Source organism: Ostrea edulis, chromosome 3 (assembly GCF_947568905.1).
Source record: "Ostrea edulis chromosome 3, xbOstEdul1.1, whole genome shotgun sequence".
Lineage (NCBI taxonomy): Eukaryota > Metazoa > Mollusca > Bivalvia > Ostreida > Ostreidae > Ostrea > Ostrea edulis.
Genome location: NC_079166.1, coordinates 32,383,151 through 32,410,326, shown reverse-complemented (window position 1 = coordinate 32,410,326; position 27,176 = coordinate 32,383,151). Strand labels below are relative to the sequence as shown.

At 32.2% G+C, this 27,176-nt stretch overlaps 1 protein-coding gene and 1 long non-coding RNA gene across 3 annotated transcripts in view; both read right to left on the bottom strand.

Moving 5' to 3' along the window:
• Window positions 1-27,176, bottom strand: part of LOC130053351 (multiple epidermal growth factor-like domains protein 10) — a 138,251-nt gene that overhangs the window by 91,101 nt on the left and 19,974 nt on the right. The window contains exons 2-5 of the mRNA XM_056160466.1: window positions 19,316-19,426; window positions 16,468-16,695; window positions 1,363-1,617; window positions 162-296 (exon numbers count right to left, since the gene is read on the bottom strand). Coding sequence (XP_056016441.1) covers window positions 162-296; window positions 1,363-1,617; window positions 16,468-16,695; window positions 19,316-19,426 — 729 coding nt within the window. The remainder of the gene's footprint in view (window positions 1-161; window positions 297-1,362; window positions 1,618-16,467; window positions 16,696-19,315; window positions 19,427-27,176) is intronic.
• On the bottom strand, window positions 5,078-15,375 carry LOC130053364 (uncharacterized). 2 transcript variants are annotated; one of them, XR_008801925.1, is made up of 4 exons: window positions 15,245-15,375; window positions 11,653-11,737; window positions 10,984-11,038; window positions 5,078-5,241 (listed from the first exon to the last, which is right to left on the bottom strand). It is a non-coding gene; the product is annotated as an uncharacterized LOC130053364 (long non-coding RNA). The 2 variants fall into 2 exon arrangements; XR_008801924.1 differs by lacking the exon at window positions 15,245-15,375 and having other exon boundaries at window positions 11,653-11,923.

Below are 27,176 nucleotides of genomic sequence, written 5' to 3'. Positions count from 1 at the left end.
ACCCATATGTACATAAATTTAAGAATTATCCACTGCACAATTAAATTTAGAAGCTCTCATAATGTACGTAAATCAATATTAGTAAACTATGAATATTTTTTTTATTATTGGTTAAGGAAATGCCCCCAAATATTTCCAAAAACATTGTATTTGATACTCACGTTGATCACATTTTAAGCCTTTGTACCCTTCAATACAGCTAAAACAATTTCCATTAGAATCGCAGAGACCCTTTTGGCATCCCTGTGGGCATGGCAAAGAACAATTTTCTCCATAAAATTGTAGTGGTGGGCAAGCTGAGAGCATAGAAAGATTGAGCATTAAAGAGATACATGCATCCATTCTTAATTGATAGATTTGTTTTCTTTCCATAAAAACAAAACATCAGCACAAATTAACCTTTTCATACAAATATATATATTTCTAATAAAAAAAATTTAAAAAACATCCTAGATTTTACATGTTTTTTCTTACTTCTCAAATCGACATAGTTTATTACATTATAATGATTTACTTAGTGCTGCAATCAGTGATTAATCTAGACAATTTCAGGACTATGTGCTACTACTGAGATTCCTCTGACTCTTATCCAGGTTTTTATATTGTGTTTGGGAGCCCTCGCACATTTCAGTAGAATGTAAATTTCGGAGGTTAGAGTCGGGGGAATCTGGAACAAATGTAAAAGAGCAATTTCCATCCGTAAAATTAAAAAAACTGTTCAATTGATATGAAATTAATTGATTTCCATGTTGAAAGAGCAAAAATAAAAAAGTAGTATAATTATTTTCATGTTCTTGCATTGAGATAATATGCTGATGTTTCTACCACTAGGATGAGGGCAGTTGTATATACACATAAGGATCCAGAAACTTTGCCTTAGGGAAGTGGATTCCATCCCATGCAATGTTTTGCTGGGGATCCAAACTATAGTAGGGATTAGCACGTCATATTTTACATCTGGAAGTGCTTAAAAATAGACAAATTTACATATTTGTTTCATTTTTTTTTTACTAAGCTCAAGGGGAAGGGGTCAGACCTTCATCGTGTTAGCGCTTCAAAAAAGTATGCTGGTGTGAAGCATTGTAGTTCATATTCTTATGTATTTTCAAAAATGATTTTAAAAAATTACATTATAATTTAATTTATTTCGTAATGCAGCCAACAAAATGTTTTAACTAGTATATGTATCTGTATTCACGACTGCAGCGCGGTCATGTGGAAATGGCTTTCAATACTGGAAACAATTTGTAAAAAAGACATGGAATTTATGCAAATGTTGACATTGGCTTCTTTCATAATCATTCTAAATTATTTTTTTCCAAAGGTTAGATTAATCCCTGGAAATGGCTAGCTTCTCCCTACCATACACTTCCACTTCACAGAGTTCGTTGAATGCTGCAGATGAATAGTCAGCTGGGTAGGTAACGCCTGGAAGTCTTTCATTATAATATATGACGTATCGTCCATAGACAGGGCAATCTATGACAAACACGTATGGTACTGTGTATATGGTGTAATTTGTGTCCTTAAAACACATAGTACCATCATATCTAGAGGTTGTGTTTGATACATACAGCGAAAAGCCGAGGACACGTTTCGTATGACCATTGTTTATATCTATAATAAAAGAAATTACTGTTTATTATCAAAAACATTCATAATACATGATATCTAGAAATTACATGCAAATTACTTTCGTGTTTTTTGGGTAGCTTTGTGTCTCAATGCATTGGAGTATTACTGACTCTGATACTATACAACTTCAAAGGAAGCTTAAAGTTCCGCTGGTTACTTTTAATACTCAACAGGTTAGTAAGAGCTTCACACCTCTGTGACAGGATTTTGACATCAGTATACTGATTTTCCACTTTGAGAAATCATGATAATGAATGCTGTTAATTTACATTGAGTTGTCAAATTTTGAAGAACATTATTTAAACCACAAAATCATATTAAACAGATATAATATAAAGAGGATTCTAATGTATAACATACTATGCATTGAGAACTTAATGGTATTTACTGTATTGAGGGTTTATTCTGTGATTGTAAAATTTGGCGATTTTCTAGCTTATTGGTATGCTAATCATTTTAGCGGAATATATTTTGGCGGACATAGCGTTACAAAAATTGTACATGTAGTGTTACTAACTTATTTCTAGAATTCTCACTGTCGTCAGAAACAACTGTCATAAAAGTTGAGTTTAGTAGTTTATTTACCCCCCCCCCCCCTTAACCTGAAGACTGCTACCCGTACTATCGACATAAAAACAACTGGTATACAGAGTTATCTTTCTTGCAAAGAGAATGCAGACACAGCTGTCTATTTAATTCAGTTGAAGATATCTTTAATTATCTACAATTTTTTTGTTTAAGGAATTGAAGCAAGAGAGCAACAATTCAATTATATAGATCATTTATTCAATTGTTTTATGTTGAATTGAAGATACATACACGTAGTTCTCTCTAAGATAATCATTGCGCGCATCAACTGAATAAATAATATTAATGAGTCAGTTGAAGAGAACAATAATTATTTTTTTATTTATCTAAACAATATTTTTCACTAATAAGTTAATTTGATTGGGCAGCGGGTATAACTTATTTCACCCCTTTCCCTAATTGATTTATTAGCAATAATTCAATTATTGTGCACATAATTTGAAATGATATGTGTATTCACTGAATCATTCCTTTCTTCATTTGAATTGAAGCTCCCATCAATTCAATTGTTGATATCATCAATTCACTCGAAGAGAACAACAATTCAATTACACCCCTTCTAACGGTATTGTTATTTAAATTTACACCACGTGGTGTTTTTTTTTACCCATTAAAAGGTTCAAATTCCGCAGTGAAGGAAACCGGAAATAAATGTGCCAAAGTCATTTTCTATATATTGTAATAGACATGTATCATCAATGCAAATGCATATTAGGTAGAAAATTCAATAAAGTACTGTCATACCAGCGATGATTGTGAAATAGTGAAAAGCTCAGGAAGTTAAAGTAATTTAAAGATCTAGATTGTAGTTTAACTGATATTTAGTCTTACTGTCGTGTCATGAGAGGGAGGGTCTTTTCTTCTTTTGTCAGGGGTGGGGTGGGGGTGGGGGGCAACAGTAATAATTCCATTGTTTATAACATATGTAAATAAAGAAATTGGGGTGACTGCTTTCTTTCATTTTCATTTATAGTGGTATTTAGGGTAAAGACAGAACTGCAAACATGTATTCATGGAGAATTTGTATAAAAAAAAATTCTCTTTGGTAGTAAGTTTTTAACCCCCCCCCCCCCCCCCCCCCCCCGAATTAAGAAATCAAGAATTTTTCTCGAATTGGGATTTTGTAGAGTGGGCAAGTCACGGGACAAAAGAATATTTTTTTCTCTTGTCAAGGATTTTTAACAAATTAAGTTATCTTCAGCATTGGTTACATTTTGCATTGAAAATAAAATTGGTGAAGAAAATGTGCGATTCCTCCCTTATAGTATAATTGCGACTCATATAAACTGTACAAAATAATATATCACATTATAAGTAAATCATCAACGTCACAGAAAAAATGAAATTGATGTTATTGTTAGATTCTATTACTACACTTCTATAGCATACTATCTTTAGATTTATTCCTCTTTAAAGATATGTCATAAATTTTATAAGATATCTTATAAAACTTACAAGATATCTTCTAAAGTTTATGAAATATATTAATTGTATCCTTTATAATTGGATATCTGATAAAAGATGATAAAATATATGCTATATATTTTATAAGATATCTCCTAAAACATATATCTTATGTCTTTTAAGATATCTCAAACTTAATAAGATATGTTATAAGATATCTCAAAAACGAATTTTTATAAGTCATCTTGTTAACTTTATAATGTATCATATGAATTCTATGGTCGTTATAACGATCTAGTTCGTCAATACAATCTCGCATTGTGTCAAATGCTGTCTGACGTGTTTCATACCGATTGTTAAGCCGTTCTTGACACACTGATTTTGACTGCGGATAACTCCGTTTACCTGATCAGGATATGGGGCTCACGGCGGGTGTGAACGGTCAATAGGGGATGCTTACTCCTCCTAGGCACCTGATCCCACCTCTGGTGTGTCCAGGGGTCCGTGTTTGCCCAACTATCTATTTTGTATTGCTTGTAGGAGTTATGAGATTGATCACTGTTCGTTATCTTCACCTTGCATATATCATAAAACATATAAGATATCTTGCAGGTATATTATAAGATATATCAAAGTTTGAGCTATATTTTTTTTTAAAAATTGTTTATGAGATATCTTATAAGATATGTAAGATAACTTATAAATCTTGTGAGAAATCTTATAAAACATTTAAGATATCTTATTTTTTATAAGATATCTGTTAAACATGATATCATTTGATATACAAGATATCTTATAAAGCTTATATATATATCTTAAATATTTTATAAACTGTAAATTATATGAGATATATATCTTATAAGATTTATTAGATATCTGATCAGAAATAGAAGAGATTTCATAAATTATATACGAAATCCTTAAAGGGATACCTGGTAGATACATTGTATAAATATGGCGTGCCGTACACCTCACTTAGGAAGAAGCTAGATTTGCAGGATTTATACAAATTATATGAATATATACATATTTTCTATATATCTTAAGAAATATCTATGAAAAGCCTAATATGCATTTTCACAAAGTTAAAACTTAACGTACTAATTTTACTCTTTATGCTAAAGCAATTCATCAGTAAATGTGAATTATTACTACGGTTGTGCTCTGCAATGCATGCAAGCAGGTAGTTATAGTTATACAGTATCAAAGTTGGTTAAGAAGTACTATGTACAAGTTACTGCTCATAAATGGAAATTCAATGGTTAAAAATGCTCCACATTTATTGAAATATACATAGTTTTCTTATCTATATGTATTGATCAGAAAGTAAGACAATGTTACACCACTGTATCTGCAAAAAAGTTTTTTTTTAGTCTTAAATATTAAAGAAATTAAATCTTTCGAGTGGAAAATCTTTACAATATGTCTATATATACATAAAATCAGATGCTGAAATTTTATAAAATTTAATTCAGTTATTTTTATAACTTTAATCTGTGAAATGCACTTTAGAGCATCCCAGATCACAGGATTTGAAGGTAGATCCTTAATGTAAACTGATGAATTCATTTAGAAATGTGCACTGCACACCAGCTATTTCCTCAAAATGAATCTCTGAAAGAAAAAAAATTCACAATGATCAATATAAGCTATCTAAATTCTATTTTCCAGTATGAAATACGAATACTAATTGATTGTCTTAATTACTCCTTCTAGATATCTATTCTGTTTCAATTTAGTATCAATAGCATTAAAGACAAGAGGCTCATGGACCACATTGCTCACATGAGTTACCTTGGCCCATATTTAAAGATTATTCTTGTATATTTGCATGTAAAGCTTTGATCCCTATTGTGGCCCCAACTTACCCCCGTAACCATGATTATTACAAAATTGAATCTGCACTATGTCAGGAAGCTTTCATGTGAATGTAAATTTCGTTGTCCCAATGGTTTCTTGAGAAAAAGATTTTCCCTATATATTTGTATGTTAAACTTTGATCCCCTATTGTGACCACACCCTTCCCCTGGGAGGGGGGGGGTAATTTTAACAAACTTACTTAACAAACTTAAATCTGCACTATGTCAGGAAGCTTTGACATAAATGTAAGACTTTCTGGCCCAGTGATTCTTTAAAAAAAATCAAAAGATTTTCCTTATATATTTGAGTTGCGTCAAGCGATAAGGGACCTTCGTGACACGCTTAGAATAACGTCACAATCGATCCAAAAAGTAACGTTGTTACAGCCGACAGTTGCCGAAAAAAAAAATCTGAACGCGAAAAAAAGAAGAATATTTAGCAGAGAAAATACCAGCAAACACTGTCATGCCATGGATATGCAGGTAATGTATTATATTTAGCTTAATAACACCTAATTAGTCATTTAAATTGTGTTTCACATGTGTCCCCAAAAATTATCCGTTTTCTGCATGGAAGGTAGCATTTGCCTAGTCTGGCTAAATGATTCTACAGTAAGCAGCTTGTGTGTATAGGCCTATAAGTGACATGATGTAAATACTAAATCTGATGTAAACAATGTACAAACCACAGTCGGTGACGATGGAAAGGAAACTAAACGTACTTGCAATATAGGCCTAATCTTGTGTTGATGTTTACAAACAGACGATGTTATGTGCACAGACGTGATATCACCACTGAACACTGCGTTGATGATGAAAGATGTAGAGCAAGTGTAAGAACGGGAAAACATGCATAAAAATGGATTGACTTATAGAAGTATTGAATAAAAAGTTTATCAATCAAAAGATTTGACCACAGTTAAATCCTTTATCTATTCTTCTTTTTCTAATATATTGTTTCTTATTTTCTCGCCGAAGGGCACAGAGTCAACTTGGTTGTGAGGTAGCGTTCTCGACTGCCATGCGGGCGGTCCGGGTTCAATTCTCTTAGCGACTGCACAATGTTTTTAAATTTTTTTTTTTTTTGGAGTGGCAATTTTTTTTACCAATAATTTCTCTTTTTAAGTTCACTCATTATTTATTTTTCAAAGGTAATACAAACATTATTAGATGTAGTCTTAAGGCCAAAAAATATACATGTATATATATATGCTGGTTTCCACTTTCATCTCAAAATTTTTAAGGGTATGTAGTGGTTTTTTAATTGTTTATTTTATAAGTTGAATAATTTTCTAATGATTTAGCATTCTACTATGCATAAAATAAAGTGATTATTTAGTAATCAAATAAAATTGATATGATATGAATCAATACATTTCTTCATTTTACTGTAAACAAAAACTATTTCTGTGTTTTTGGAATCTGTCTAGTATTAGTGCATAATAAATAACTTGATAAATAAGTCAATAAATATACTCTTGTTGTAGTGATGACATTTGCAAAATCTGTGAGAATGGAAAAAATGTGTTAGGGTCGGCAGAAATTTTTAGGGTAGGTAGGGAAAGTGGAAGCCAACATATATTTTTTTTTTTGGCCTAAGCATTACTTATAGTATTAATTTTCAGAGGGTGTTACACTATCAAATGAATTATTTTTTCACATAATTTAAACAATGATTTCTTTTGAATTGATTTTACATAAAAATTGCTGTAGTTAAAGCCATTCACATTTAAAAAATCCAAATCTATATATTTTAAAAGTTATTACTAAATATATGGTGTTGCCAAAAGAAAGCTGATTTTTATAACTATGAAATAGGCCTACTCTAAAATCAACATAAAACAAAAGTAAAAGAATTAGATGAACAAATACACCCATTAGATTGGCAATTTTTTTAACAGTATGGCGCTGGGTTTTTTTGGGGGTTTTTTTTGGTTTTTTTTTTTTATTAATAACAATATTTATTCGCCATTCATACCTATCCATTTCAAAGGGTCAAAGACATTACCAGTGTTGATGTGTGATTTCCTATATAATTAATGTTACATGTATATACCTATGGCAGGGAAATTATTCATTATAACATGTTATTTACAGATAGATCATTAAAATTTTGAAAATGAAACGCAATTATTTGTTGCTCCAACATTGAGGACTTAATTTTGATAGATAGCTCTAGCATTATATCAGCTGGCAAATATGCTCCGCCCTGGAAAAGTATTATTTCAATACAATAATTTCATTTTGTGTGAAATTTGATCAAAGAAAATATAAAATATTTCTAATGCAAAAGATTCAAAGGTCCATTCGTAGCATGAACAACATATATGATACATTGTACTGGCATATTAATACAGGATTTTACATTGTTTGGTGATTTTGAACAACAAATTATGACACGTACTAAAAAAAATCTAGAGTAGATATACTGCTTCTTTATATGCTTTATCTTTTACTGTGCGCACTATTTTTTAAAAACAAAACTTTGATATAAAAATTAATAGATCATACAAATCGAATCTATACCTAATTACATGCTTTTATACCAACTTTAGACAACTTGATTGACGAATTCCTAACTCGTCATAAATCAATTCCTGAATCTGCACCATTGATGAGGAGAATAGTGATTTGGACATAAGACATTCAATCGACAGAGCTCACAATGAGGATCTCGGGAAGAAAATAAGAAAATTTGGCGAAACCTTTGAACAGAAAACAGCGATGAAAACAGAGTGCAATGGATATAATGTCATGTAGAGTTTGAAAGAAAAAGTATTTAAAAAATCTTGCACATGTGGAGAGAACTGTCTAGGTCATGACAATTCAAAAGAAGTACAAAATTCCATCTTGACTACCAATGAATTATCAAAAGATAGAGATATGATTATTATTGGTAAACTTTCAGAGTTTTGGCAGCAGTATACAGAGATATGATTATTATTGGTAAACTTTCAGAGTTTTGGCAGCAGTATACAGCCCCCCCCCCCCCCCCCCCCCCCCCCCCCCCCCCCCGTTTTTTGCAGGACCACAATGGAAACTAGCTATATGCTAATTTGTGTCATCCTGGATAAATAAAGGCTATTATTACAGTGTGAAGTCTTTTTCGGGTCATAGATGTTGTGGAAAGTCCAACATCTTCATCATAATTATACACTAATGATACAGACGAATATTCTTGTATTTCTTTAAAACTATAGTTTGAGTTTTCTTTTATTTGAGCAATCAAAATTTTAGTAAAATCTCAACCTTAAGTCGAAGTTTCGACATAATATGGAAGTTTTCTTCGAGAAATCCAGGTGAAATTTCATGAAAGTGGTATGACTGAAAGACATTTACCATTACCTTGAATTCTGCTTCTGAATCATGGCCGTCAAAGGCATACGAAAAATACAACTTACAAGACCTCAGATTTTCATCTCCAGGTTTGCATGGCGGATTATCTACATGTAAATTTCAATATATTTGATGTGATAGTTCCATATAGGGTAGATTTAAGTTTCCATATCCATGGTTTACTCGTAATATTTGTACAACTGTCGTTTTGGAATACTTCATAGATCAATCTATACACAGTGAAGCTGTTTGTTAAGAGTGATACATAAGATACAGAGAGATAATTCATTCTGCTGAAGCCCACCATCAGACCAGAGGATTTGACAACAGGAACTTAATGCCTGACATTCCTCCCCGCGGATTGCCTTTGGAGCGATGCTACCTGTTCCGCATGGTCCGTGACCCAAACAAGGAGACCACTTGTCCAAATGTTGAAGAGTCATGATGGTGAAATTCTGTTGTTGATGATTTACGATATTCATTTCTCTTGTCCATAATTGATCACTATTTCAGAAATCAACTTAGCATTGTTTATATAGTCATTAAAATGGTCACCATTGGTATAGTCTTTGATTACATTTGATAAAATTAATGTGCATTGAATATTTAAGTCTTTGTTTTCTTTACAATGATGTTCCAACGATATTGACGTTATATAACGTTATCAAATGATTTATGACGTTATCTCAGGATCAAAGCATGCATTTCAAATCAGTATTAATATGGGTTAGGTGTAACGTTCAAGGTAAACTTTGGTATCAAAATAATCAGGAAGATGTGTGCTTTCAGAAAATAATTAAAACCCAGTTTTGAAAATATTGTCCCGAAGGTCCCTTTTCGCTTGACGCAACTCATTTGTATGTGAAATTTTGATCCCCTATTGTGGCCCCATCCTACCCCCGGGGGCCATGGTGTTATCAAACTTCTGCACTATGTCAGGAAGCTTTCTTGTAAATTTGTGCTTTCCTGGTTCTTGAGAAAAAGTGGTTCTTGAGAAAAAGATTTTTAAAAGATTTTCCCCTTACCTTTGCATGTAAAACTTTCATCCCCCCCCCTATTGTGGCCCCATCCTATCCCTAGGGGTCATGATTTTAATAAACCTGAATCTACACTATGCCAGGAAGCTTGCTTGTAAATTTCAGCTCTTCTAGCCCTGTGGTCCTTGAGAAGACTTTTCATGACACCACCCTATTTTGTGATCATCTCCCCTGTGAAGGGTGGCAAGTTAGGCTGAAATTAACACTATGGTTCTGGAGAAGAAGTTAAAAAGGTTGTACAGATGGACTGATGACAGCAAAAATTGATCAGAATTGCTCTTTCAAGCTTTCAGCTCATGTGAGCTAAAATCGATTTGGAATTCTTCTTTGCTATGTGATTTATCTCTACATACACTGCATATACACTATGCCTATTTTACCAGAAAGCAAAAAAATTAATTAAAACTTTACATATATATTTTATGATTTTTTTTCAAAATAGATATTTAATATAATTAACATTTTATAGAAGAGAAACAAAAATACCATAATCACAATTTGAAAGTAACGATTGTTTATTAAGAAATACGAATGTCTCCCTGAGCTCCCCAAATTGGAAGTTCTCCAAATGAAACTGCCCCTCATTGTACTGTATGGTACGGAGGAGAAAGCATAAGCAGAAGAATATAAGCATTTATGAACTCCGATAAGCCATATAGAAGTGTTCACAAATTATTTTATACCCTCCACCCCTCAGATTTTAAGAAAACAATTGGATCCTCCTATCCCTACAAAATATGCCAATCTGCAAATGGCATTGAAGTATTGTGAAAAGTTTAAGCCTAGCTCTGATAATCCATATCAGAGGAGAAGCATTCACAAGCTATTTAAACATCTTCCACCCCACTTAGATCCACTATAACTTTTAGGAAAATAATTGGATCCTCCCGTCCCAACAATATGCACATCTACATATGGCAATGAAGCATTGTACAAAGTTTAAAGTCTAGCGGATAAGCCATATAGGAGGAGAAGTGTTCACAAGAATTTGTGACAGACAGATGGACAGAAAAAAATACAAAAACAATGTCTCGATCCCCCTGGAAGAGGGGCGACATAATAAACTAACTGTAACATCATGCTTCAAAATACTAACGATCTATACTAAGACACTGAATACTTACAATTTACACAAAGACACTGTACTATTTGATGGACAGCAATTAAAACATATGGCTTCTAAAAGGAAAAAATCATGCAGTTATTTAGTATCTACATGTAACAAAAAATGTAATATTATGAAATTATACGATTTGTCAATAATTAAGATTCAGTATTCCATGAAACAGTGTGTGTCACATGAAAGTGTACTATATACTCAACCAAGACAGAAGTACAGGCAAAGTGATAGCATAAGCAATAATGTATTTCTTCATGAAAATATTTCTAAGATCTACTACATGTATAATTATTATCTTAATTCTTATAATCTTAAAATTTTTTTACTTGTGTCTGATGAAAGTTTTGAGGTAGAAATTGTGTTTGTGCCTTTGTATGCATGTACATAATTTGTAAATGTAGTTGTACTCCTAAGTATATTTTACATAATAAAACACTGAACACATATACATGTACTTCATAAGTTCTGTTACATGTACATATACAACCATGCATAAAAAGATGTTTAAATACTATAACAGTTTTTTAAGAAACAATTATCTGCATGCAGTGTATAATAGCTTGGTTAAAAATTTAAGAACAGATAAAATGATCTCGTTTTGTAGACAAAATAATCTCCTTTAAAATCTTGAAAACATAATCATTATACATTCAATTATAGGAAGATGTGATACCTTGACAAATCTAGGATGCCTTTGAGGATCTCAAAATACATTTGTTCAAAGGGTGGTGAATCATTCAAAGTCCCCAAAAAGTACACTGAAAGCAGACACATGCACAAATATGTAATATGATTTGAAATTTAGGCTAAAAATATAAATTGCTGTGCAAGTCAAAATAATGGCAAGAGAAAAAGAATCCCACTTCTCTATGATACACTTCCTTGTATTGAGGTGTACCGAAGACGAGTCGAATATACCAGTCTAATTTTAATTCAGATTGGGATATATAATTCGTAACTATTTTCTTTGACTAGCTGTAAACGCAATTAAGTTTTAATATTCTGATCACAATCTCCATTTAAACAAATTAATTCTGTCTTATTGAACTTATTTTCACTTGTGAATGAAACTTTTAGATTTAGTTTGATTAAAATTACTTATTATAGATAAAATTGAATTACAGATGTCAAGTCCCCCAAACAATGTTTCTTCAATGATCTCTTCAACAATATATGTTTATTTTAAAAACTAGGGGTAGTGTTTTAATATAGTGTCAGAAACACAATTTTTATTTGACGCCTTAATTTATGCTTTTAAATTTTCAAAACTCCATCAACATGCAATATAATAAATAGTTTGATCAGTTGTATTTAATTCACAAATCTTTTTACAAGGCAATTCAGTTAATTAAATATATAGCGCAAACTAAAACATGTAAAATAATTAACATTGCACTGTCTGCTTTTCATTAAAGGGAGCTTATAATTACAAAATTCTTTACTTTAGGTTAAATAATACTCAGTGCACACTATGATCCTAATTTGGCCAAACTTGAAAAAAAAATCCATGTAATATGATCATGCAAAATAAATTCTTTTCCTAAATTTCTAGAACAGTTTCTAGATGATCACAGCTCAATTTTGATTTCTGAGACTTAGCTGTTTAATTATGTTGCGAAATGTAATACTAAAAATGAAACAGCAAAGGTTTCTTACAGACAAAATATAGTTAATGTATATTAAAACAATAGTTAATTACAGTGTAGTGCAATGTAATCCTAATGGTGATTCAATATTTGATTTAAAATTTAAATTTTTTGTACAGATTGTCCTCTAACATACAGATACATGACTAATCTAAATATGAAAAAGAGTATTAATATTATTACATGTGTGTTTCTGTAATTATAAGTTTGTAATTGGAATAAGTAAATCTAAATTAATTAAAAAGATCGGAAATGCATGTAAGTATTTCATTCATAAAATGAGATTTTTTTTTTTTTAAATGACTTATGAAAATATTTACTGCTTATAATGTATCAATAAAGGAAAAACGTTATGATGTATATCCAAGTATATTGTCCCATCACATTAATATATGTGCTAGTGATTAATATTTACATTTGCCAATGCACTTCCTTATATGACAGTACTAATGAAATTGATGTTCAATTTCGTGTGACATGAATTTGGTCATGTGATCAGTTTGTTCTTGCGTATGAATACAATCACCGCTTCAAAAGTCAGTTCCTGTATTTTCACCTGGCTTCTTGCTTAAGCAATGCAGTGGGGGATTTAGACCCCCCCCCCCCTCTCGCCACAAATTTAAATAATAGAAATATTGTGAGTAAAATTCCAGATTGGCACCCAAAATGGCTAAGCATTTTGGCTAATACTTGACTTCCACAAACACCCTTAGGTAAACCCTGGAATGACACCATAACAGAAATAAACGCAGCAGGATATTTATACAGTTTATTTTGTAAGCAAACAAGAATTTCATCAATTTATAAAAGAGAAACATTAAACATATATCGTTCTGGTGTTTCATTTTATACAGTTTTAAATACCGTCTGCAACTTCTGCATGGCGAATTTATAAAATAATTAAGAAATAAGATATAATTTTTTAATGTTGTTGGGATATGACATGAAGTTGGTCACGTGATCAAATCCTATAACGCCCGAAGGGCGTTATAGTAGATTTGATAACGTACCAACTTTATGTCATATCCCAATAACATTCAAAAATTATATTTTATTTCTTATATTTATATTTTCTATTTTGATTTGTGTTCTTACCGAGCTTCCATGATTATGTAGCAGATGACCAAAATAACGATCGTAGAACACAGAATATGGTTCGTAAGAGTTTTAGCGAATAAAAAATTAGGAAAAATATGAAAGAGAATATAAGATATAGATATTTAATTGAAAATGTTAAAAGAAGACGAAACATGTGTAAAAATAAAGGTAATTTAGAGCGTAAAGTTAACTGAAATGACAAGAAGAGCGGAGTAAACTACATCCGTGGTGTGATTTGGTCGCGATCAGCGATGGAGAAACTGGCGTCGGTATAGCTTACTAAGTTGAAAACGCAATTGTTGATCACAGATTTTGACAGAAATTCAAAGGATCTGAGAGAATTGATGGTGGATATGATGGGCCAAGTTAACGTTAAGCTCTTAGTCAGGTTTTTGGAAAGAAACAACGGTATGTTCATCGTTGGGACTCGCGGTTGTAGCCATGCAGGAGACGATTCAAGACAGTAGGACATATTTAGACCAAGTGCAGGTAGGTTGCGTCTTTTATTTACCTTCAGTGTGTGCAAAATAAAATAAAAACGAACTGACGGAGTTTTTCTTCACTTGAGAGATCTCTGTTGTAGGATTTTAATGAAGACTCGCACCGGTACCCTGACATGAACATGCAAATTTTTCGAGCCTCGAAACCAGCCTCGCTTATAATCATGCCGAGTCATAGCCGTGATGGAAGTTATTGTTGCTTTCCCTCCACTTAAAAACAATCCATAATTGGTCACCTTTGAGCGTACATACATGTAGTGTATGAAAAGGGTGCTATATAAATATGGTATTATTATCATTATTAAATCATATCATATAAGGAAAAGTTGGAATTTTTCATTTACATATGTACCAAACGATAATCATACAAATACATGTCATATACTTTTCATTCATTCTAATTTTCTTAGGTGTGCTGCATGCATCAATGAGTTTAATTATCAAAATCTTTACATATCAAAAAATTATGAATGGGTAGTATATACCCCCTGGTCACCACAATAGACAATCAATAAAATTTACTTTCTTCATAAAATAAATTCACTTTATCTATAGTGCTAAATTAGGAAAATGATTATGTTTCCACCAACGAAATATTAAGTTTAGAAGTTTTAAGATACTTGCAATGCATATTTCTTTGCTTGTAACATGCACATTCACAGATACATACATGTATATACCTCAAACATGAAACAGACTATAATATTTTCTGCGTGGAAATGGTAAATTGTATGCAACATTTCAGTGTTTGATAAATTGAACACAATCCCTATGCAACATTAAAATTTAATTATGGCACTTTGAAATAGAAAGATGTCCTCTCAATATTTTTTTCACGATAATCAAGAGTTCTTTCAAAGTTGGCCTAGGTCCAAATCTAAGGACGATAACTCTTTCTTACCATTTCTTATTTAAGCTTTATTAGCTGATGGCATTAGGAAAATAATGCATTGATACGTAGATCTGTATATTGCAAAAACAAATAAAGCACAATATACCATAATTTCTAATTGATACTTACATTAACACTGGAATTCCTTAAAGCACATCCATATCCGGTAGAAAATTCACCAGGTCTCAGGTAGCTCGCGTTGGAGTCTCGGAGCAGCGAGATTATATTTCATTCGATAGTCTTTGATTTTACGCTCTACTTAACACCGATAAAGAATATGTTTCGAACACGTTAGTAGGGGTGAATTATAGCGCGCATAAATTCAGCAGTATGAGTAATGCTATCTTCAATTCAATTAATGTGCGCAATAATTCAGAATTGAAGATATAATTAATTATCTGAATATATCTTTAATTGAATTGTTGCGCGCATCAAATACTTTGACGAGATTATTAGATAATTAAAGATATCTTCAATTATTTGAGTTTAAGTTAATCAACACGCCGAACAATTTAGCAATACGTGTAAAAGAAAAGATAATGATAAACAGATAACCCTGAATCAAAATTCATTATGTGTAACTCCCTTAGTTCTCCTTTCATTTTAGCTCAATTCCTTTGAAAAAGTTGACATCATCATCATCACCTCAAAAATATACTTATAAACATAAAGTATCTTGTCTATCTGAACAATATCTAACACACTATTCCGAGGATTTACAGTGTATAAAATGTTTGCAAATTGTTCTGAAAATCTTAACATTGATCAAAGTTGATATTTTTAAACATTATCTCACAGGTCCTCTGAACATCTGGGTACCCTGATATATATAATAGGAAAAGGCTACCAACTCTTATTACAGGGTATCAGTTTTGGTGAAGAATAAATTAGTTTAAAGCTGTCTCTATTACAAGACTGCTATGCATAGCCATGTCCCCCACCGCCGCAAAAAAGTTGAATCACAAAAGTCCCATAACTCCTGTAAAATTTGTCGAATCAAAATGAGGTCGGAATATGATCAACTACATATGGTGACTAAGTTAACAATCCTATAACATTTGAACAAAATCTGTTGAGCGGTTTCGGAGTTGGGTCCACAACATGTTCCAATAGTGTAGCATGTATAAATTCAAAAAAGTCCAATTTCTTGAATGAAAATGGCGGCGCAAAATATAATCCTACAAAATTTGAACAAAATCCGTTGAGCGGTTTTAGAGGAGTTGCGTCCATAAAGTCAAGTGGGACGGACAGACAGACGCACGGACGGTATTTCCATGCCCCCTTCCGCAATGCGGTGGGGGAGGGGGATAAATATCAACGGTACCCAGATGTTCAGAGGACCTGTGCATTACCCCATACAACATTATCTGTCCTGTATGTTATAATTATATGATGAATGTCGGTTAAGTCCACCAGATCAACAAGCCATTCAGCATATGTTTGGCCGTTGCCTGAGATTGCACATTGGCCTCCTCCAGCACTGAAATCTGATTTCAATCCATCCACAGCTTTGTGAGAACCAGAATCAAATAGAGGAAATGTTGTCCATTGCGATGTAGGTTTGTGTAAAGCAACATTTACTGAAAAAGAAACATGATTAATTGCAAACCATAGAGAATATATATATTTATTATATACTTTCAATTTCATCTCTTCTTTCTTCTTTAAAAGTTTGCGGGCATATATCGCACGATATATGCCCGGAAACATTCCGGCCCGCAAACATTACGTCACAATCAAATTTCTACGCCGTTAATTTTCAAATTTTTCGTGTTTTTCATCTTTTACTCAGTTAAACCGATAAATTTATTGTTAAAAATAAGATTATTGTTACTTTCTGAATGAAATTGAAAGTATATAATAAAAAGGTTATAGACTTTGTATGGGAAATATGACGACCTCGTTTTTCGTCGCCGACGGACCTCGCAAGCTCGGTCCGTCTACGCACCAAAAAACTCGGTCGTCATATTTTCCAATACAAAGTCTATAACCTATAAATATATATATATATATATATATATATATATATATATATATATATCCAAAATTGAAATAGAGTCTCAGTAATCGGATACCAATATTTAAAAAAATATGAAAAGAAAACACAGAAATCCTCCGTAAAGCTTTAGCGCTTTCATTACATCTTCAGAAGCTTTACAAAAATGTATACATAGCAGTATCATAGTAACAGTGATTATGACGTCAAAGTAAGCGGAACGTTAAATGTCTATATTGTGACGTCATGGATAATGTACAACAATGATCTGGAAAAAGTACGGGAAAATCATAGGCAATTATAAAAGACTATAAGTTTGGCTTTAGAATACCAATGTAATGTTTTTCTTTTTCCCGTCTCTGAATAGCACTGGCACATCTGAGTTTGTAAAATGGGAAAATGTTAAATCGTTTTTTAACTGGATTTGTCTATATTCAGGTGTACTGATGTGCTGCTTATGTACACGTACACGGGCACGGACCCGCACGGAGAGTGTTGCCAGTTTCACCAATGTAACATTCCTTGCATCCAGGACATGCGATGGCGTATATGACATCCTTTGTATCGCATGACATGTTAGCATTAACTTTAAATTCTCGTCCGTTAAAATTATAACTGGTCCCTTCTGTAATGTAGTCACATGTACCGCATCGAGGGTCCGTACACTTTGACACTGTATAAGTACGGTCATCTAATTGGGAGGAACAAAGTATTCTCTTAAGAGTTTTGGGCTGGCGTTTACTGCTAATAAAACGACAGTTCTTGTATAAGCCTTTTGTTTGTTCATCTTCCCTAAGTAGCCTGTTTAATTCATAAGCAATGGAATTGATGTTTTGATTTCTCGGATTATAAGTATGTACAAATGGTATTATTTCTCCATCATTAGCACATCGTGTGTTTGAAAGTAGCTGTATCCTATCGCACTTCTTAGCCTTCATTATTCCATCGTCTACAAGTTGTTCTGGGTATTTTTGGCTTAATAAATACATTTTAATTCCTCCAAGCGGATATCCCTCGTATCGATAATGCTGACAATGGTACAAATCCTTCTTGCGAGATTATATGGTATAACTGTTTTAGTATGGTGGGGATGGCACGATCCGAAATACAGGTATTGGTGTGTATCTGTGGGCTTATAATAAATATCCGTATTTAAGCTGGTATTTTCTTTTAATATAAGAACGTCAAGAAATGGTATTTGCGGATCATCTGTTTCCATCGTGAATTCCATTTGCCATAGCAAATCAAAATAGTGTATGTATCCAGCTGACTTATCCTTCAGACATATATAGACATTTAACGTTCCGCTTACTTTGACGTCATAATCACTGTTACTATGATACTGCTATGTATACATTTTTGTAAAGCTTCTGAAGATGTAAAGAAAGCGCTAAAGCTTTACGGATGATTTCTGTGTTTTCTTTTCATATTTTTTAATATATATATATATATATATATATGTTTAAATATCGAGTTATTTAGTTAAATGAACATAAGTCTGGAAAAATGATCTGGATATATATATATATATATATATATATATATATATATATATCCAATAATAAAAGTCAAGAAACACAAAACTCGAATAACATTTCACTGTTAGCGCTTTCGGCTTTAATGCTTCTTCAGACAGTTATAAAATATATTTTAAAATAAATATATAAATATAATTCTATCATAAATAAATAAAATACATTTTATAACTGTCTGAAGAGGCATTAAAGCCGAAAGCGCTGACAGTGAAATGTTATTCGAGTTTTGTGTTTCTTGACTTTTATTATTGGATGTATTTACTGTATCAAATACCGAATTCTTTTTTACAAACTATATATATATATATATATATATATATATATATATATATAAATGAACATAAGATATATATATATATATATATATATATATATATATATATCACAGAATGGCAATGAAGTCTTAAATGAACATAACTGCCCTAAGTGAAGAAGTATTTAATATAAAGCACAGAAAATTTCACTTCATTTGGATACTCACTTCCGCCCCTACCCGGGGTTGAACTCAAGACCTCCTAGCAGCATGTAACCACCGTGCTAGACCGCTCGACCATCTAGGCAAGTCAAAAACTTGCTGTCGATGACGATGGAATTCTCGCCACGCTGTCACACGCTACACGGTCATTGTGAATGGAAATGGGATACAGTTATTTAGTTATTAATTCTTACCATAATTGGCATGGACAACATTGAGAATCAAGAGTAGTCGACAGGGAGAGTAACAAAAATGTCTCAGTTTACCCAACCATGACGAATATAGGTATGGCAGATAAAAAATCCCTGAAATTTAATAGGTAGATAGGTAAAACTATAAATGGTAAAGTTCTATCATAATACAAGTACACGAGTATAAGAGCAATCTGTCAGATAAAAAAAAAAAATTGCTGACATACATGTAACATACAAAGCTGACGAAATAAACGTGTTGTTGATATTCAATAATTTTCATAAAACTTATCAACAAAACAACAAAATAAAAGAAAGTGTTAATGAAATGTATTTTTAAAAAAGGCTGCATTTGGCCTGAATTAAGGTATACATTATCTATTAACATCAGGAAAACTCCAAGCTAACCCAAAAATACACAAAAACAACAATCCGCATGGCCGACAAAATCCAACAGAAAAGTAGCCGAGTATGTTGATTCGCAACTTGAAAAGGCGAGTACATCCCTTGGTTTTATATGTCCAGGATACTACAGATTTTTTGATGAAAATAAAACTTTCAAGTGTAAAGTAACCATTACCAGATTCCACTATCCTATTTTGTATGGAGTTCCGTGAGGATCCGAGTTCGAATAGGTCCTCAGTATCCCCTTGTTGTGTAAGGCGACTAAATGGGGCGATCCTTCGGATGAGACCTCTAAAACCGAAGTTCCGTGTCACAACAGGTGTGGCACGATAAAGATCCCTCCCGTTCAATGGTCATAAGAGCCGAGCATAGGCCTAAAGAGCTAGGTACGTTAGGAAGCAAAATCAGCCCTGTCTACAAATTTGATCAAATTAAACACATAAGATGTCCACAATATGCCATTGTCAGAACACATTGATTTTTTTCCTATGTCTCTTGTCGTTTTCTTGTAAGCGTGAGTTAAATATAGCGTTGTTTCTAACAAAAAACAGCACATGGCGTCATGACGTCAACGTTTATGAACAACTTTTTAGAAGGCAAAAAAGACCTACTTCAAACTATCCGACCTTAAACGGAACAGAAAGAAAATTAGAAATCTACAAAATAAAAGATAAATGTGTTTGGTATTGACCGTGGAATTAAGAACTAGGCTAGACCATGTTTTTGTAACCTATCATTACCAATTATTGCCGAAAATGTGCGAATTTTGGCACAAAGAGAATCAATGTGAGCTATTACCTATGCATATAGTCAACAGGTTTTTTTTTAATTTTTCATGAATTCTTTTTAAAATATATATTGCTGCACGGGTCTTCCATATTTGATCGATATTTACAAATTTTGTCATACCCTTTTACCCATGTGAAAAATATATTATATGAAAAGTGACTGGAATTAAAATAATGTCTGTTTCCCTTAAATGTCGTTTGTATATTTAACAAGTTGAATTCTTTTAATAGAAAATTGAAAGAATGTGTAATTCCCCTTTGTGATACCGCGGATATTAAGGAATCACAATGGTACATGTAATTGTCCGATCAAAATCAAGATGAACTCAGTATATTTTAGTTTCACATATTTAAAAGAATTTTTCTCACATGCGCGATTTTCTCATTTGCTTTTCAAATCTAATTAGAATTAGATCTTCCATCCGCTCCCCGGTTATAGATGGACGCAACATATCGAAAACCGGGGAACGGATGGAAGATCTAATTTTAATTAGATTGATTTCCTTTTATTCTTTTCTCTCAATTTTTGCATCCCGATTAGGAAATTCTAGGTAATTGTAGTTTACTAAGGAACTATTTGATGTTGGTAACTGATACTACTTCTTGGAGTGCACTCAGGCTGTTTACACACATGTGAAAAACACGCGGATTTGGTTACGTTTGCGGATATTTTTTTTTTTTTTTTTTTTTTTTTTTTTTTTTTTTGTTTTTTTTTTTTTTTTTAGAAAATTGCGTGCAGGGTGTTGGGACAGGTAGCATAGAACATTTCTGACTGCCGTATTTGTCATCAATTTAGCAAACTGATTTATGATGATTATTTTTCCTATATAGGAGGCTGAATATACAGTGATTTTTTCTTGATTTTTGCATCATTTACCAACAACGGGTCAATTTTTAATCAACATTAGGGTTCAATTTTTAAAATATGAAATGATAAACAGTGTAATTATAAGATGTATAACGTATTTAACTCGGGATGTTCTTTTCTTTTTCTTCCTCTACCGCTCTCGTTTTTCTTTTTCTCTTTAGGTTTGTCTATATTTCTTTAGCTTAGTATGCCCGACAAGACCCAGAATTAGATGAATGAATAGAATATGAAAATGATATTGTTTCATCGAAGTTAATCATCAAATCACAAAGCAAGCTAAAGTTTTTCATGCCATACCTTTGAAGTAAACTATTCATCCATCTAACTTCATTTTACGATGATAGAAATATGCTCAAATTTTCATTTGATTATAATGAAAGCCTTTGCGCAGACCAACCCTTCTTATAGACCTACTTCTGTGATTTATGGTAGTCATATTTCCATATTATTTAGTAAATATCATGGATAATTCACTATCATTACGACAATAATTTTGATTTGGAAAAAAAAAGCACACACTATTTATGAAATGTTGGACGTTTTATAAATATCGGTAATGATGAAATATTTGGGTTCTCAACAATAATGGGTATCGGCACATCAACAATTGAAGAAAAAAAACCCATTAAGGGCAAGATCAAACGTTTAATGTTTGATAAAAAAGAAAAAGACAACAACATTTAATTCACTTAGTTTTCATCAAGATCCTCTCCCCCTTAAAACTTAATAAGCCTTTTCACGATAAATCTCGCACATGCGCACAAACGCTTCCGGACGGCAAAGTACATTGTTTACATTGGTGACCTGATAACAACTATGTCAAAGCGGGAGACTTTAAACAAGTTAAAAGTAAATTCGTTGCGAAAGCTTGCTACAGAGTATAGTATTGATGTCAGTAAGAAGAAAAAAGATCTGATACAGAAATTGTTAATATACCAGACGTCAGCATCTGTTTTAACACCGATCGTGCAGCAAGATTCGGCTGTAGGATCGTTGACATTTCCCTTTCAGGACAGTTTACCACCTTTCAACGCAGTAGTTTATGACTCTCCAGACCACTGTTACATTTCGAAAATAACATTCGGTGATATTTACAGTTTTTTAATCGAAAGACCTTCACCATATGGGGGTACAGTAAAAAATGTCAAGGGCCTAGACAGAGCTGTTAAGCATTTCGAAGCTGGTGACGTCCAAGATATTAAGGTGTCACAGGTAAGGGATAAAATAATATCATTGTATAAATTTGTATTTCTAGAAAAAGGTTTCACAGTATAAACGCTGATTAACATCTTTAAACATGTATTTTACATGTTTTAAAATACATGTACATATTTGTAATGAAAGAGCTATGTAGTCATGGTATTAAAGACAGTTTTAAAATGAAGATGACATGTGAATATTTTTGGTGTAGTACTGAAGTATTTCTAGTTATTTTTAGTGATGATCATATGTACTTGTGTTCATATGCATATAAATTATTACAATTGTCAAATTGTGTTATCATAAAACTGTAGGAGTTGTAAACTGGGGTCTTTCAAATACTCTTTATTTGATTTTTAGATAAATTCCTCAATACTGTACATCAGAGCTAAGTGTCAGGCTTCAATGAAGAAACACCGCTACCAGGTGTACATTTGCATCTCTCGAAATGGACAGCCAGGGACAAGTATACATAATGTCTGTGGGGTAAGCATTTTCAGACTTACTATAAACAATTTTTTTACTTGTTCGATTTCTTCTTAAATATTGGTACAAATTTATATCATCTCAAATCTAGCATATGTGTATTTTCAAATCAGGCTGGGGCAGAGCTGTAGTCATATTGGAAGCTTATTTTTTGCATTGAGTCATGCCAAACCCCAGGAAAGCTGCACAAGTATGCCTTGCAAATGGGTGGTACCCACAGGAAGGTCTAACAAACCCAACGGTAAGTAGATTAGTAAGTAAGTAAATTTGATTTATAGTCTGACTATTTACAGATAACCAAATAAACATATGACCTTTGTAGCACTTTAACCGACTAGTAATAGAAAACCCATATAAGCAGGTCCACTAGAAACCTTGAACCAAAGGAAGTCTAAAGAGGATAAGACAGACAGCGACACCAATGACACAGAGGATACTTCTTTCTTTCTTTTTTATAATTTATTTATTTTTTTGGTCACATACAATACATCAGACACTTACACAAACATACCTTTCATACATGCATACATGCTTCAATCTCCCTGTGGTTTAGGTTACTTGCTGTACAATAGTGAAAGTAATAATAATAACAATAATACATGTACTAAAAATAATGACAAGTACATGTAGTAATAATTAATCAATTGCAAAAATATTTTCCCACTTCATCCATATTTTATCAAAGTTATGTATTTTAAATGTTTGAATTGCAGCATATTTCTCTACATGATATTTAAACTTTAAGTGACATAGTAATCCAACAAGATTTGGTTCTTTATTCTGCATTAAGGTAGCGACGGATAGCAACCACGTGATCAGTAAAAATTGTGTATTTTCACGTGAATTCATTTTCCGGGATTCCTTACTCCGTCATAGAATAGTCGAAAAACAAAAAGGGGTTCCGAAAGTGTTTTGTTGCTGTGATTGACTCGCCTAAGAGAAAATATGCACATACCACATAAGTATACGTCAATATCTGTAATAATGGTAGATCGAATGTTTCATCTGTGTGAAACTTTTTGCTAATCGAAATGTTAAACCAACCACCAATCCATGTACATAGATGCGCTACGTAAACGAAGTTGTTGGTTGATACATCGTAATGTCCGAGTGTAGCATGCTGCGAGATTAAATACTGTTTATACAGTCATTGAGAGGCTAAACAAAGTTTCTTGCAAGAAGAGGAAGTTGGTGGATGCATTCAACTTGGACAACGAAATCATAGTTTCGTTTGGTGAGTGAAAAAAATGTTATAAATTTGTATTCAAAAGTTCAACTCACATTTCCTCTGCTATTTAACATCGCGATTTATAATAACATCTGTAAGTTTAAACACACGACATACAGTAGATGTATTATTTTTTATGTATATATGTATTCCATGTGTGCTTAAAATATAACTCCCACCTGTGCATGTGATTGTAAACGAACGGATTTCATGTAAATGTATACCACATTTGTAAACATGGGCTCTCACAACTCTTTTATTAAGAAAATATCGGTATTAAAATAACCGTTACGAAAATAACATACCTTGAACTACATGTATAAAAGTAATGAAAAACAAATATCTGTATAGACCTACTATCTAGGGGTATGAGGGAACCGGATAGAAAGTGGAAGGGGGGGGCATGTGTTGAATTATAATTCCCTAGACTATAGTATACATATACTATTACTTTGAAATTTCAGTGACCTAAGAAATATATCAAACCTGAGGTTTCATGTTTCACACAAACATGTAGGTTGGCAAAACCTTTTTAAAAATAATGTAAATTAATCACAAGTCTGCATATGCCCTCTCATAGGCAAATGTATGCACTGTATGTATAAGTAAGATATGTATACTACACGTATGCCCTTCTCTTGACCCACATTTTGTAAATAAAACAGATATGATGAGTCAATGGCAGTTTATGAAAACATATATACATGTCATTTCATATTGCAATTTATAATTTTGAAACATCAGTATTTAAATTTTCACTGAATATGTGTTGAGACACAATTTTAAAATTCACATTGTCTCACGCAGTCTAATTACTCAATGGTATGATATAGACCTAACTGTGCAGATATCAATTATGATGATGTTTTTTCTAGGCATCAGCCTGAAGACATAGGGAGGTTAGATAGGACCAGTGCAGGTTGAAGTGGATTTCGAGTCAACAAGTATAACAGCAAGAGAGGTACTATATTTTCTTTTGATAAACATTTGTAAAGACAATTCTGAGTATATCAGATATTCATCTTTTTTGCTATATCTAAATATATTTATCTATATTTTGAACAGGTACTCCATTTACAGTGATGATGACATATCCCCTGGACCCCACAACTCCACAAATTTAAAAATGTTTGATCCAGTTCAAAGATTAAAGAACTACTGCAAAATTTGGGACTTGGATGAAAAACATTAATTCACTTATATGAGCTCAGAGCAGTGGATGTTGTACAACATACTTTAAACTAAATTGTGAATTTAAGGGAAAACAAGTACATGTACTCGTGTATTACATGTACATGTCTTTTGAAAGACAATAATATTGCATAGATGTAAAGGAAATTTCAATGTTGATTATTCTTTCTTAGATATATTAGTAAAAAATGTGCACATGATAGAATATCAATTTTATAACTTCAATCAATGTGTTTGAATTTTCCTTGTAATTCAAAATTTAGTTGAAACATACATCATTGATACATTAATGTATATCAAATTTTTAGAAATGTTTCATAATGGAACTAATTCACCCCCCCCCCCTCCCCCTTATACATACAGTGAACATAGACCTTCACCTGGGGAAAACTACAGTTAGTTAATGCAATATACATGTACATGCATTCTCAATTATCCAATAGTGAGTTTTTGGTTCTTTGTGAAAGTACAATTAGAAATCTTAAACTTATGAAAGACACACCTATCTGTGAGGGCAAGATGACTCAGATGGACTTAAATGTAGTGATTCATGGGCAGTCCATGGGTCTCTTTCCATTGATATTAATTATTTATTGAAATATGAAATGGTTATTTAAACATATTTGGTGTATTATACTGTATAGTGATATAAATTTCTATAAAAAAATGTGTATAGGTAATAGATTTGGTCCAGTTATTACAAGAAATTGTATGAAAAATAACTAAATATTTAGGCAATCATTGTGAGTGCGAAAAGGTCAACTGCAATAGCACACAATATATATCATTCTTAAATGGCTCATAGAAACTTCTAGTATTGCGAGTTTGAATGCTCAATGTGGTAATTTGGGAATGCTTAATCATTTAAGGTCAATAGTTTATCTCTGCTGACTGTATCTTTTAAAATTCATTTTTAGAAGGGAGGGGGTAGGGTTACAAAATCTGACATAGTTTCAGATTAAACCTCATTTGGTATATTTTTTTCTATTCAATATTTTAGATACTACTTGACTTATTGTAAAAATGAAATAAAATCAGAAATTTTATGAGCAGAATTTTGTTGTTGTCAGAAAATGTATGCCTGATAGTATTTGAGAAACGCCATATTTAGGGTAAATTTGGCCAATTGCCAAGTCGAATCATCCCAATGTTTTCCTTAGATGCATTTTGAATTTCTAACAATGTTGACTTTTTATCTGTTTGTGTTTAATATACACAACTATATATGACAAACAATATTTCTGGTGTCAATAAAATTTTTATTGGCTTCTGTGTTAATTTGCTCAATTTTGGCATTTTTTGCCTTTTGGGGCTGTAAAAGAGGGAATTTCAATCTCGCTTTCCTCGAAAATTAACCTGATTACTTTTGTTGATTTTTTGATATGTTGTAGAATAAAGTCAAAATGTTATAATAAATAAAATTGAAAAAAATTCAATGAGCGGTTTTTTGGGGGCTAGCTATCAATAGCTACCTTAAACAGATAAATATGTATTGTTTAGCATATAGAATTATAAAGTTTATAGCTTTATTATTTAAAGACAGTGGAATTTCACCAAATATTATATTTGACACATTAAAACCAATTCTTTCTGAAATTTTTCTATATATATGAAGACTGAACTCACTCCACAATGTTTGGGTCTTATTACACGAAGTAAAAATATGTGTTATTGTTTCAATATTACTTATACAAAATC